Source organism: Vicugna pacos, chromosome 12 (assembly GCF_048564905.1).
Source record: "Vicugna pacos chromosome 12, VicPac4, whole genome shotgun sequence".
Lineage (NCBI taxonomy): Eukaryota > Metazoa > Chordata > Mammalia > Artiodactyla > Camelidae > Vicugna > Vicugna pacos.
The window spans coordinates 25,109,703-25,123,380 of NC_132998.1; the positions used below are offsets into that span (position 1 = coordinate 25,109,703).

Below are 13,678 nucleotides of genomic sequence, written 5' to 3' on the forward strand. Positions count from 1 at the left end.
TACACAGCATTCAGAAATCTACTTACCCCAGTTGCTATTTTTTTGTTTAATGCCCCCCCCCCCAATTCTTACAATGTTTTAACAGTAGCAAGTTGCTAGAAACCTTTGTTCATTCATTCAGGTCCCACCATGTGCTAGGATCTGAGGATTAAAAAAAGTAAGTTTTTCAAACAAATTAAACAGACCCTGGCCTCAAAGACCTCACACTCTACTAGAGAAAAAATCACACATGGAAGTAGAAGATCATAATACAGTGTTGTAAATCCCATAATAGAGGTAACCTGTTTAATTGGGGAAGCAAAGAGGTGGGGCCCCCAGATTGACAGGAGGAGATGAAACTGGGTGGAATGGGACAATGGTCAGCAAAGGTCTCCCAGAGGAGTTGATACCTTAACCAAGTTTCAAAGGAGTGGGAAAGAAAAGGTAGTTGGTCAGAATGGCATTCCAGACACACACAGCCTGTTATGTGTGTAGGAATTACAAGCAGTTGATAGTTGATTTTTGTTTTAAATAGACTCCTTTCTCCAGTGCTGTGAGGAGGATGGATCTGAAGAGGGGAAGGCTGGGAGCAAGAGACCAAGAAAGCTGTTGCCATGGTTGCAGGTAAGCTATGACAGCCTAAACCTGGCAGTTGTTAGCAGCCATGAAGAAAGGGTAGAATCAGTTGACACAGATAACAATCTTTAGTGACTGATTGAATATATGGGATGGAGGAGGAAGAGGAAGTGTCACGGGTGACTCCCAGGTTTCTAGTTTGGTGCTGTCAGCAACTCAGAGAATGCAGGAGGAAGAGCAGCTCTGGGGAGAACAGTATGTTCAATATTCAACATGATGAGGTGGAGGTATCTGTAAGTCAGATCCAGGTAGATGCATCCAGTGGGCAATCAGACCTGAGTCTGAAGCTCAGGCATTTAGGGATCTTCAGCATAACAAAGGACTGTGGCATCCGGCTGCAGAAAGGCAGGGGCCCTTACTTAACTGAACTATTATTTGGGGGCTCTGTAGACAAATTTGTCATCCCATATTTCTTGGGCCACCAAGACATGGTTGCCTATTTTTTCTTGTATTTTCTTAGAACATTGGCAAAACTTAATATTCTCAGTCCTGTCATCATTTCTTCTTGTGCTGAAAATTATACATATGGCACTCTCTTCACATACAGCACACGTGGCAAGATCATGTATATAGTAGGTAGTCAACAAATGTTCATCTTCATTGCTTATATTCATTTGGCTCTGTATACAAAATTAGCTCCTATTTTTCTTGCAGGAACTTTTTTCTTCTCAAGTTTAACTTCTTAGAAATTTCTAAGACTACTTCAAGATTAAGCGTAAGTGGGCAGTACTCGATGGCTAGGTGTCTTCCATCATTAAGACTAAATCATTCCTTTCATTATTACCATTCATTGCTTGTTGCAGGATCTGGAACCTCTTTTCAGGGAAGGACCGTGGCATTTATCCAGTCAGGGTCCCACAGAGGGAGTTAGAGTTGCAGTAACCTGGCATGAGTAATCCCTGATTCCAGGTGGTGATGGGGGTTGAGTTTCACATTTTGCTTTATTTGAACAAGATGTGAAAAAGAGTCACTAAAAATAAGAACAGACTGGGCTTTGTTGCAGCTGAGTGGCCTTGCAAATCTTTATAAAGAGGAATCATGGGACATGAAAGATGTGATTCTGGGATATGATCCAACTGCTCTCTGAATGGAAGTAAAATATCCTTTTTAAGAGCACTGAAGTTCTGGGATTTTGAGGGAATAGTCACCTTTGTGAGATGTGGATCGTGTCCAGGAACTATAACCTGAGAGGAAACAAACAGTTATCTGAGTGACTTCAGATGTTTTGTGCTGCCAACACTAAAAACACAGATATCCATCACTAAAACGCAGCCTTTATAAAACACATAACATCTGCCAGGTCTCCCAGGCTAGTGAGAGCCAGCTTCAGTGCTGAGTTATCCAATGCCTATTGACGGGACCACAGTTGTTAATGCTATTGCTGAGAATTACAGACTGCAATAAAGACAGTTCCTTTATCTGAAGATGCAAGTCAGAAGTCCGAAGCAATAGACTGATTTCTGCCTCCACTGTTTTCATGGAGAGCAAAGGTAAAGGGTTGACTGTTTCTCTTTGTCCCAAGTCTGTGCTCAATACCCTGATTCGGTATCAAGATTATTTATAAGTGAAATTCTTTTCTCAATTTATTCCATTTTCCTTGCAGCTGATCTGAGTGTATAAGTTTATTGCTTCCTTGAAAAGCTTTGATTTTTACCTGGATTTGTCCATATGAGTCTGAGTCTTCAGCTAGATTTATATTTTTGGTGGAGGAAATGATCAGGAAAAAGACAAATGCTAAGCTAACTATAGACCATATCCACTGAGAAATGCTTTTATTATACATGGTAGAGAGGGAAAAAGGACAGGGAGTAACACTTACGTAACCACTAATTGGCACATATTTTAGCCACTCATTTCAGCTTCCAGAGTCTTACCTTCCTCTCTTGCCCTAGAACTAGTAACTAAAACCAACATACGCTGTGTTAATCTAACTGAAAATGAACAATTTATAACTTTATTTTGTAAAGATGTGGCTTATTTATGGGATTGCATAAAAATAATTTAGATTCACTACAAGGAAAATCCTCTTTTTTTCACAGAATACAACATGCCACAGTAAATAACAGGAAAACAGGGTGTTTTTTTTTTTTTTTAAAGGTAAAGATTCATAGTAAGTTGAGGTCTTTCCAGCTCTATTCATCTCAGCAGGAAGAGGTGCTCAAGAGAAGAGTTAGCCATCGATGAGCCTCTCACTCAAAGTGCTGGGCACTTTGGGGATAATCTGTGGAGCAGGTTTCTTTTCTTTTCTTTTTTTTTAATCCTACAGAGTTTTATAAATGGAAAACCATGCCTTTTATTAACTCCTAAAGATGAAATAATGAACTGCTAAGCCAATTTTCACTACAGAATAGATAACCTTCTCTCAGAGTAGCTCTGTATAGAATGACTACCAGGGCTGGGCTGGCATCAGACCCACTAAGCAAACTAGAAGAATCTTGACATTCTTAGAAAAAGTCACATCAAAGAGGAAGAGGCCAAAGAAATCATATACTTATTCATTTAGTTCATTCACATACACGCATTTAGGCTCAAACTAGTCCATGCCTCCTTAGAGGAAGAAATGACTCAAACATGCTTCTAAATAGAACTAAAACCTGGAATTTTACTTGCATTGATTGGAAAACTCACCATCATTTGCTTATGAGGAAGGCTGCAAAATATGTCTATCGCTCAATATAGGGGTAAACTTTGTGGATCAAATTTTATTTGTAATGACAGTCACAATCTGTTTAATTGTTAAAATTATGTTTCATGCAAAGGGCGTTAAAGTAGTATTCCATGAAACTTGGAAGTACTTTGGCTACACTGGTTTTTTTAATTCTTATTATTAATAAGGTTTTGTTCCATTTTTAATCCTAAAATGTATCACCAGAAATGGAATTTTGCTTCTATTAAAAAAATAATTGCCAGTTGGAAAAAAACATGACTTGGGGGGTTTGTTCCTATTTCTGCCACCTCACCCACTCCCTGCCAAATGCAAACATGACATCGGCCTTTTCTTCTGCCCTGATGTATCTACTTTGGGGCCTTCCGGACTTGTTTTAGATCCCTTCCAGGTAAGTACTATGAGTTTTATAATATTTTAATAACAATAACTAGCATTGTATACTCACCTCTATTACATAGGACCCGGGCAAGAGAAGGAGGTAATACTCTCCGAATTTGTTGGTTCTATAGGGGCAGATATGTTTTCTGTCTTGGACTTCTACAATTACATTGGGTAATGGAGTCCCATTGTGATCAAACACTTGACCCTTTACACCTACAAGACAAAAAGAATTAAATGTTAATACCACATTTTATGGCATATGAAAAAAATTTTTTTACTATATGAAAATTTATTTTTCTAGAAAAATGTTTTTTCTTGGAATTAACTTTTACATGATCTAGTTGTACATGAGCAAATATAATTGACATGGTCAAAAGTAGTATGAGGATTAGATCATTTTAATGAGGTAGATGTACATTTACAGAAAAAAATCTTAAAAATATGCACAATATTTTGCTGTTTTGAGTTAAAGTGAGAATGGATGGTAAACTTAAAAACTGAGATATAATTGAAATGACAGTTGTAAGTATACAACATGATTTAATATACGTATATATGGTGAAACAGTCACTGCAATAGGCCCAATTAACGTGGTTACAATTTTTTCTTGTGATCACTTTTAAGATTTACTATTAGCAAATTTCAGTTATACAGCACAGTATTAACTATAGTTGTCATGCTGTACGTTACATCCCCAGGACTGACTGATTTTATAATTGGAAGTTTGTGCTTTTTGACCACTTTCACCTATTTTGCCCGACCCCCTTCCTCTGGCAATTACCAATCTATGAGTTTGTTTTTTTAAAGATTTCACAGGTAAGTGAGATTACAAGGTATCAGTCTTTCTGATTTATTTCACTTAGCATAATGCCCTCAATGCCTGTCCATATTGTCATAAATGGCAAGACTTCCTTTTTTATGGCAGAATATATAAATATATCACATTTTCTTTATCTGTTCATCTATCCAGTTAGGTTGCTTTCATGAATGCTGCAGTGAACATGGGGGTGCAGATATCTTTGCAAGTTAGTGTTTTCATTTCCTTCTGGATATTTATCCAAAGTAGAATTACTGGATCATAGAGTAGTTCTATTTTTTGTAGAATCTCCATACTATTTTCCCTATTGCTGCACCAATTTATATTCCCATCAACAGAGCACAAAGTCCTTTTCCAGGAGACACCAGCATCCTGGAGGGAGGCGGAGGGACAGGGCAAAGATGGCAGCCACTGGCCTCCATCTTTGGGAAGTCTTTCAGTCCGCCCCTAGAGCGTGTTAAACTAGCTGACTGCTCTTTAGGCCGAAGCTTTCAGACAAGGAAACCGGCCTCTTTCACCGAAAGACTGGGCACTTTTCAGTCAGCTGCCCCAGCACTGGGCCTGGGCATAGCCGGGTAAGTCTGAGTCCCGGAAGAACCGTTTCTCAGTTCACTATAGCCTTGTTGATGTGAGCTCTCGCTTTCAAAGCTAGATGTTTTGCAGGCTTGTCTCTTGATTCAGGTCTTAAAAGTTGGGGTGCCAAGTGTGGGGTTCATTCGCTTCTCAGGGAGAAGCTTGGAGTTGTAAGTTCCTGACTGTGGGTTGCTGTGCCAGAGATGGGGTTTATGGCAGGATTTTGTCTCAGCCTCTCCCAGCCGTTTGGATGTGGGTTTTTTCTTGTTTATCCCATGTGTAGGAGTTGCTCAGGTAGTTTTTTGGTTTCTTTCAGAGACAGTTGTTCTTCCATGTGCAGTTGTAGATTTGGTGTGTCTGTGGGAGGTGGTGAGGTCAGGATCCTCCTATGTCACCATCTTGAGTCAGAATTCAGTAAACTTATTTCTGATATAATATACAACACAATCAAGCTACCAATCTGATTTATCAGTTAAATTTGTTTGTCGTTGACTATTCCATTTATAGCACATATTACCAAAACTGGAGAACACAGTTGATAATCTAAATCTATTCCTATCATTTGCAAGTTGTTCACTCAGTCACCAAGCTGTACTGCACACTGCCTGCTTAGGTGGGTTCCATAAAATCCTGAACGAAGCTCAGAAATGCCAATGTATTAATTTACAGTAAGACACCTATCTATGCAAGGGACTCAACAGAGTTGTCTCATGGTCAGGCACACTGCATGGGAAACAGTATTATACTCGCAGGGTTGCCTGGAGGCGTGGACTAGATTGAGGGAGTTTTATTTCTACTGGCAGGTGCAAACATTTACAGGCTCTATGCGAAGTGCTCACTGTAAATTTTCTCATTGAATCTTCACATCCACTCTATGAGGTAGGCAATGTTACCACAATTTTACTGATGAGGAAACTAAGGTTTTGGATTATTAAATACCCTCCTCAAGCTCACATAACCAACTAAACAGCACAGCCTGGCTCTAAATACACTAGTGTCCAGAGCCCACACTACATCATACCCCTCACCTCAATTTCAGGAATACAGTTAATGAAAAACTCCTCTTTTTAAATCCAATTTTCCCAGACCAGTTTGCTCACTTCAGTGAAAAGTCATGTTACCTTAATGACATAAACGAGAGAGGCCATGATGAAAAAAGGACCCTGAACTATCCCAGTTATACTTAGTTACTATTATTTACCAGGACAGAAAAATATAAGGCACACATTAGTTTCATTCAGAAAAGGTTAAAATGAAATGTAAAAGTTCTGACATTTACCAACAAAACTTTTATCTCGAACGTTAAGTAAACTCCTAAAGCCCGAGTTGCCTTTTACTTTTCCCTAATTTTTTTTTTTTCCTGGACCTGATGACAGGTGCACCTGTGTCTCACAGGCTTCTAGAACTCAGCACCTACCAGAGCCTTGTTTCTGGGCGCCATGGGCCGCTCCCCAAACCTCCGGGTTCAGATCTGCTCTGAGGAGTTCAGGGGACAGAACAGCAGCAGGTAACAGCCTACCTTGCTCATCTTTGCTTCTTCCCGGAGAGGGGACAAGCAGGACGTTACAGGTGCCTAGAATTCAGACTCGCCTTCATGTCTGCCTCACCCTCATCCCAGCCCAAGCTTCGTCGACCCTCTAAGCATGACTACGCAGGACCAAAGGGCCTGAGGTTAGCTGGCAGTGAGATTTAATTGAAAAAAACGACCCCATCAGAGCCTTAGAACAAGCAGGGGTGAGACAGGGCAGATGCTTGCAAGGTTTCACACAGGGCAGATGACAGAACGGCTTGGGCCTCACCCAGGCTCCTGCCCTCTTGGCCAGGCCCTTCCCTTAGAGCAGGAGGCCTCTCCTTCCCACACAAGGTAGGCCAGGGACTCTGACCCATCTGGAAATCTCACAGACCATCTTAGCAGGTGACGAAACTGAACCAGTGAATGTGATGCAGCTTGACAAAAACATCAGTAATTTCCTTAAACCAGAGCAATAGCGGTAAAGAGATGTTTGCTTCCACTATCCACAATCAGAGATATTCTTTGGCTTCCTACTAGGGCACCAACGTGGAGAGAACCTCTGTCAAGTAACGTAAGCACACTGTATCAGGGTTTTGACATAGGATTTCATTACTAAACTAGAAAAAAAAATGCTTGTTTTAAACCACAAGGGGGCAGGGTTGATGTGTTTATATATACATTTTTTTCTCTCAAAGAAGCTGTGCTCATCTAATTATAGGGACAGGCGGATAGAGGAATATTCTTTATAAAACCTTGTAAATGGACCTGTAAGCCCTTCAAATTAATAACAAATAGTAATACTATAATTTGTATGTTATTTAATTTACAGAGCTCTGAGGATGGGCCCTGGCAATCTGTTTTAACAAACCCTCCAGGTAAGTCTGCTGCACACGTTTGAGAATGACCACTCTTGTCACATTTAGTCTGTCCAGCTGTGATAAAGGCCAGACAGCCATCAAAAAATGGCTGTGGAGACTCCTAGAGCCAGGTCTTTTGGCAGAGTTGAGGGAGGGATTGAAGCTGACGGTGCTAGGTCACCACCCAGTTCTAGAAAAAAATGCAAAATGGCATGTTCAGTGTTCTCTGGGTTTGTGATATTGTATGGCAAGTGGCAAGCAAAATTTTTTTTTCCCTGAACGGGTGATGATGAAACAGTATCAGCCTGTTTTCCTCATCTTTTGCCAGATTTCCAGGTCGTTCAATACGTCAAATCAGAAGTACCCTGGATTTAACACCCCCATATTAAAGTAACACATACCATGATTTCTCTTATATGAACTGATGGGTGCTGTGTTTCTCACATGCTGCAGAGAGAATTCTGAACCATTAGTTCTGGTACTGAAAATGAGGCTGAACCTAGAAAACAAATAGGGGCTTGCACTTTCTCAACCCAAAGATTTTGCCAGATGCTCTATTTTGAATTAACAGGAATTAGTAAGAAAATCTTACAAACCTATGTGCACTTGTTTTATATATTCAATCAACGAGTCCTTGTTGTTGTTCCAGAAGCTTGGAAGCATCTCCGTGCGAGGATATTTACAGCATGACAGCTCCAATGTAATTTCAAAACACTGGGCCCAGATGTAGTTGTAATCTTGCATTCCACCTAAACACAAGCATATTTCATTTTTGTTAAGGTCTAAAACTGGAGTGAAGCCAAGTATCACGTACCTTGGGGACAGGTGAATCAGACAGTTGCAGTGAAAGTACATGTGAACAGGAAAAGATGAATTTGACATATTAGCGTGTACAATTAGGGCTTGACGTTTTACTATCCAGGCATGACCAAGCAGCCTAGCTATTCCCATATAGGCAGCTGAATCAGAGCTAACTGACATTCAGGTCTGCATCAAAATGAAGTGAGAAGCAGGGGAAGGGCCCTTTTTTTCTACAATCATACATTAAAAAAAGGATTCTTTGAATTACATTTCTTTCCTAAATTAAATCTTAAACAGATACAAACTAGAGTGAGATGTCATTCGTAAACACACTTATTCTATAAAGCTCAGTATACTAATTTGGAGGAATAATAACAGCTAATGTTTACTGAGAGTTCGCTCTTGCTTAGTGCTGTTTGAGCAGCTTTGTTATCAACTCATTTAATCCTCATGACGATTATCACCCATATTTTACAGAGGAGGAAACTTAATCAGAAACAGTAGGTAACACGCCCAGGATTCTTGCCAGTGAATGGCAGAGACCGACGCGCGGGCCATCTTCCTCCAGCCCTGGGGCTCGCACCCACTGCTCTGCACTGTGTCGAGGGTAAGAGGAGGGGGCACTGCTGACCGTTGGGAGGGGAGACCCAGGCCTCTGCTGCTCCTAGGGCTACCCCTGCCCATGCTTGCGTCCCAGTTCTTACCTCTTGACACCCTATTGTCAAAGGGTTATAATCTTATTTCCTAAGATGCAAAACTTTTCATAGTTTAAAAGCTCTGACTTCAGGTGTATCTTAAAGTGGATGAATGAAAAACATCCTGGTGTTATTAGGCTGGTAATTTCTTTCTTGCTTGCTGAGACTTGTACTTTACAATCAGTGGCATTTTGAATTTGATGAAATCTAGTAACTTTGAAGGAAGTAGTCTCTGCCAGATTTTAATTAGCTGCACTTGATATCTTCCCAATACAATATGTATTCTCAATTCCATCAGGGTATTTGGGAAGTAAAGAAGTAAAAAGATTTTTATGCTCAGAAAATGGTAAAAATATTATGTAAATATAGAGTAACATCCAACCAGGAAGAATTTCTCTGTCCTTTATTTTCCTTTACTTAGAAATTTTGTATTTTTCTTGGACCTCGGTTTCACCAAGAAGTAGAAGAGAGAAACAAAATAAAACGAAAGCCCTTGGCTGGATGGCTGTGTCTCAGGTAGAAAGAAGTTAAATGGCAAAACAGGTGTGCAAAGCACACAGGATGGGGAATGCAAAGTGTGGAGAGCGTGCAGCCCTGGGTAAGGCCGGGGGCCTGGCCAACAAAACCTCCAGGCTGAGCCAGAATACTTTGTCCTAAGCTGGCTCTGCCTGCCTTTTTTTCTCAGAAAGATACACAGCTTACACAGGCACAGGCAGGGGACAATTCCAAGTTAGGTTCCTAGTTAATCTCCCACACATCTGGATGTGTCGTGAAAGTTAGACAGTGCACAGGAAGGACAGCTGTGCTGCGGGGCAGAAGGGGCCCTTTCCTCCCTGTGGAGAGCAGTGAGTGGGGACTAGGCTGCAGCCCGAAGGTGGGAGTCCGGAGGCTGTATCTTGTACATCAGAGAAATGTTTGGGATGTTGTGGTATCTGGCTGGCCCTGGTGCCTATCGGTTGTGGTCTGTGCTTATTTATATTACCTGGAAAGCTGGCAGACGCCTGCCCAGACACAAAGGTATCAGCTTGTGCAAGACTGCTTGATAGCCTGTGCATCCAAAGTGACAAGTAGGGAAGTGGCCTGTGTGCAGATGCAGGCTGCAGCTTGCTCTTGGTAGGATCAGCCTAACCAGTCTGGAAGCGGGGCCCTTTTCACTGAGGCAGTGGAAACCCGGTTCCAGCCCACTGTCGGCCCTCTCGCCCTTCTGTGCTAGGTCCCTCCCCATCTCTCACAATTTCCAGACTAGGACTCTGACACCCTGGGCTTCTGCTTATATTATTCCTTCTGACAACACCATCCCCCCTCCCACGTTCCCTACATGGCAAGTTCCTCCCTCCCCTGGCTATCCTGTTCCAAGGAGGGAAAATTAGAGGGCTTTTTTGTTTAGTCTGCAGAGTAGCTTTAAAATCAGGAGACTTCATGTACACATTCGGCTTACTTCACAAACTGGAAGGCCTGGCAACTGGGGGCCCCCACTGTGGCATGGCCACAGTGAACTGGATCCCAGTAGATCAGACAGAAGCATCGTACTCCATAGTCTTCGCTACTCCTTACTGTGTTTTGGCTTCACAGCTGTGTGGTACACTGTGCCTTTTCTAAACCTCTATTTTCATTCTAATTACATTGCCATCACAATGGTTTATTTGCATATTGCTCCTCCCTATTAAACTAGGACTTAAGATCTGTGTCCTGCTCATCTTTCTTGACACAGTTCCTGGCTCCCAGGTAAATGCTGAACAAGCGTCCAAACTAAGGAGGCCTTGGCAGTGGGAACATGTTGGAGCACCTCTCCAACGATCCGTACCCCCACTATTCTGTGATATTAGCTGACAGAGACACGAGTGAGAGGACTGTCCTGTGCCTGGCCAACTTCTGCCTATTGCAGGGTCAACAAAAGCCAGCTGGGTGAAGTTACAAGGAGAACAGTAGAACGGAGAAACTCACCTCTGAGTGGATACCAGAAGTATCCATTTATAATTCCACTCTGAGACTCTAATTTGGCTTTACACGGATTTCTTTCCTTCATGGTGGGATTTCTTGAAGCGTAGGTATGTGCAAGATATTGAAAAACATCGTCATCAGGGGTTAAGCTCCGGGAGTATAATGTCCCAGTCGCTATACACGAAAGATAAACCAAGACCTTTTAGTTGATGATGTGAGAGTCAGAGGAAGCACACACCGTATTAGCAAGTACATCACCACGTCCCACGCACAGGCTCCAAGTTCCTAGAGAGAAGTCCTCTACCCACTTCCACGAATGCTCCCTCTACTCTCCTTCCTAGTGTTTAATGGACATAGACAAGGTGATAGCACACAAAACCATATTCATGTCCAAACGCCGCCTCAGTCAGCTTAAAAGTTAAATACCCTTTTAGTTACTTCTGCTGATTTCTGGAGGTCAGTAAACTTTCCTTAGGTACTGGAGGGGTTAAAGGGAGCCGCTCAAATATTTTAAGTCCTTGGTATGTACCTCAACCCACAGCTTTAAGAGGAATCAGCAATTATTACTCACATGATTCACTTTATTTTCTTTTAGCCATGTTGCCTCTTGTGGGATAATCTAAATCCCAGTTGTACTATTTCACTGATGAATGTCAAGTAATTCCACTGCTGGTTGTCAGTTTAGCCACCTTGCCATCCACCATTTATAAACTGTAGGAAGGACAGCTCAGGGTCGAGGGAAGGGGCTGCTTCTACCCCTCCCAGAGAAGTTAAGTGGGGAGAGGAAGAGTTTATCCCCCTTCAGAGGCAGAGAGTTTGCAGCTTCACTCTGGACTTAGAAGGCCAGAGCTGGGCCCACGTTCACTTACCTGGAACACCGTTATCAAACGGGTAACTGGCCACCAGGGCACCACCGTGGAGGTTTGCAGAGAGGACAAACGTCTCTGTATTCAGCCACTTCATGACTGCCACAGTTTCAGGCTGCCTTGATACATTATTAAATTCGAAAGCATCGGGGAAATTTCTATTCAGGTCATAGTAGTTACTATTATGCCTTTAAAAGAAAAAATTTAGGTTTTAGGTGTGTGAAGGAACAGATTCATGTAGTGTGTAGACCTTTGGTTTGGGCTCCAGGTATTTATTTGCTATCATATTTGGAAAAATATGAATACAGAGTGGTGGATGGTTGCCTTGGCAGCTTCCAAGGAACCACACCTGGCATTCACCATATGTTGGCCCCTTCTGTGTGTGACTTGTTCTTGCAAAGGGGACAGCCGTGACTGGGATAGAAGCAGAGGTTTGAAAAGTGTTTGCATTTGGGGCTTTTCCTCTTGGAACACTCCCACGTGGAACCTTGAGACCCTGATGCTAGCCACATGGAGGGTTCACAGGGGGAAGTGAGGGACCCAGGTGACAGCCAAGACTAAGACTCCAGACATACCATCCCAGCCAGACCCCAGCTGAAGCCCCAGACATCACGCACAGTGATTAGCCATCCCTGCTCTGCCCTGCCCAAATTAAAAAGGTGGTTGTTTTAGGTCCCTCAGTTTTGGGGCGGTTTGGTCCATGGCGATTGATAACAGAAACAGGAACATGCTGTTTTATACAAATGTATTTCTGAAATGTGGACTGGCCATGTTTAAATATGCTAAAAAAACTTGGAAGTGGAAGGGAATCAAGTGGTGATTCTTTTTGGTAAACACAAACTTTTAAGTGCACAAATATAAATGTAACTCAGACATTTGAGAAATTCTAAACTTCTTGAGGCAGCTTGAAACACAATAAATTTTAAGTCAGAAATACTATAAAATTCACTCTTTGTGGGTAGTTCTTGGGCTGGCGTAATAAATCACTGGATACTTACTGAGGGGCAAGGGTCCACGCTAGGCCCTGGGATTTAACAGGGAGGAGCAGGGACCCTGCCCTCAGGTGGCTTACAGCTGGACATAAACAAGAAATGAGGCATTTAAAGTTGTGCTGTGAAGGTAAAGTTCCAGATGATATGAGTATAACTGGGGACCTCATGTATGACAGGAAGCTTTGAGGAAATGCTGTGTAAGCAGTAGGGGGGATGAGTGGGAAATGCCTGAGGTGAGAAGGAATCGGGTGGTTGCAGGAGGTGAAGGAGGGTCTGAGCGGCTGCAGCAGGTGAGATGGGGGAGAGGCAGTGAAGCTGGACTCAGTAAGACGGGCACAGAAATTAAGCAGCCTTATTCAGGATTTTACTTCTGGCTGTCAAAGTAGCAGGGCACCCCGAAGACTTTTCAGCCCAGTAATGACCTGACACAGGCTATGAGATGTTTCAGGAACTCTTTGATGGTGTCCTATCTGATGGGGGCTTTTTTGTGTTTTTTTTTTTTTTTTAAATAGAGATAGACTAGCTCATCCTTACCTTCCCTTATTGTAAAAACAGTCAGGCTTTTGGACAGCTTCGAATCCATCTGGGTTCATTGAAGGCATGATGTGTATCCTCGTACTGTTGATTAGATTTGTGATTTCAGGGTCTTTTCCATCACTGGTTACGAGATACTCAATTAAATGGAGCAGCAGTTCCCGCCCTACCGACTGTGAGTATTAAAGAGAAAAGGATATTGTCAGGTCCAAGGAAAACAGTTCCCAGAGCACAAACTTCCCAACAAGAAACTCTGCACATGACATCTGAGACCAAAACCAGTTGTCAGACCACCATTTCTTAATATCCTGATACGCCGACCCGTGGCGGTCAATCACCAGTGTGCTGCAAAATATTTGTAAAAGGGTTTGTTTGTTTTTTGAAGTTAATTTTTGAACAAAGTACCCATCTGTAAATAACTTACT

General features: G+C 42.2%; 1 protein-coding gene across 2 annotated transcripts in view; it reads right to left on the reverse strand.

Annotated features, from left to right (window-relative positions):
* Positions 1-13,678, reverse strand: part of CPM (carboxypeptidase M) — a 61,310-nt gene continuing 47,632 nt past the window's right edge. For both annotated transcript variants that reach the window (XM_006205852.4, XM_072973048.1), the window contains exons 4-9: positions 13,254-13,426; positions 11,731-11,915; positions 10,865-11,035; positions 8,021-8,173; positions 3,729-3,877; positions 1-1,799 (exon numbers count right to left, since the gene is read on the reverse strand). In XM_006205852.4, the coding sequence (XP_006205914.2) occupies positions 1,557-1,799; positions 3,729-3,877; positions 8,021-8,173; positions 10,865-11,035; positions 11,731-11,915; positions 13,254-13,426 (1,074 nt within the window). In that variant the 3' untranslated portion in view covers positions 1-1,556. The remainder of the gene's footprint in view (positions 1,800-3,728; positions 3,878-8,020; positions 8,174-10,864; positions 11,036-11,730; positions 11,916-13,253; positions 13,427-13,678) is intronic.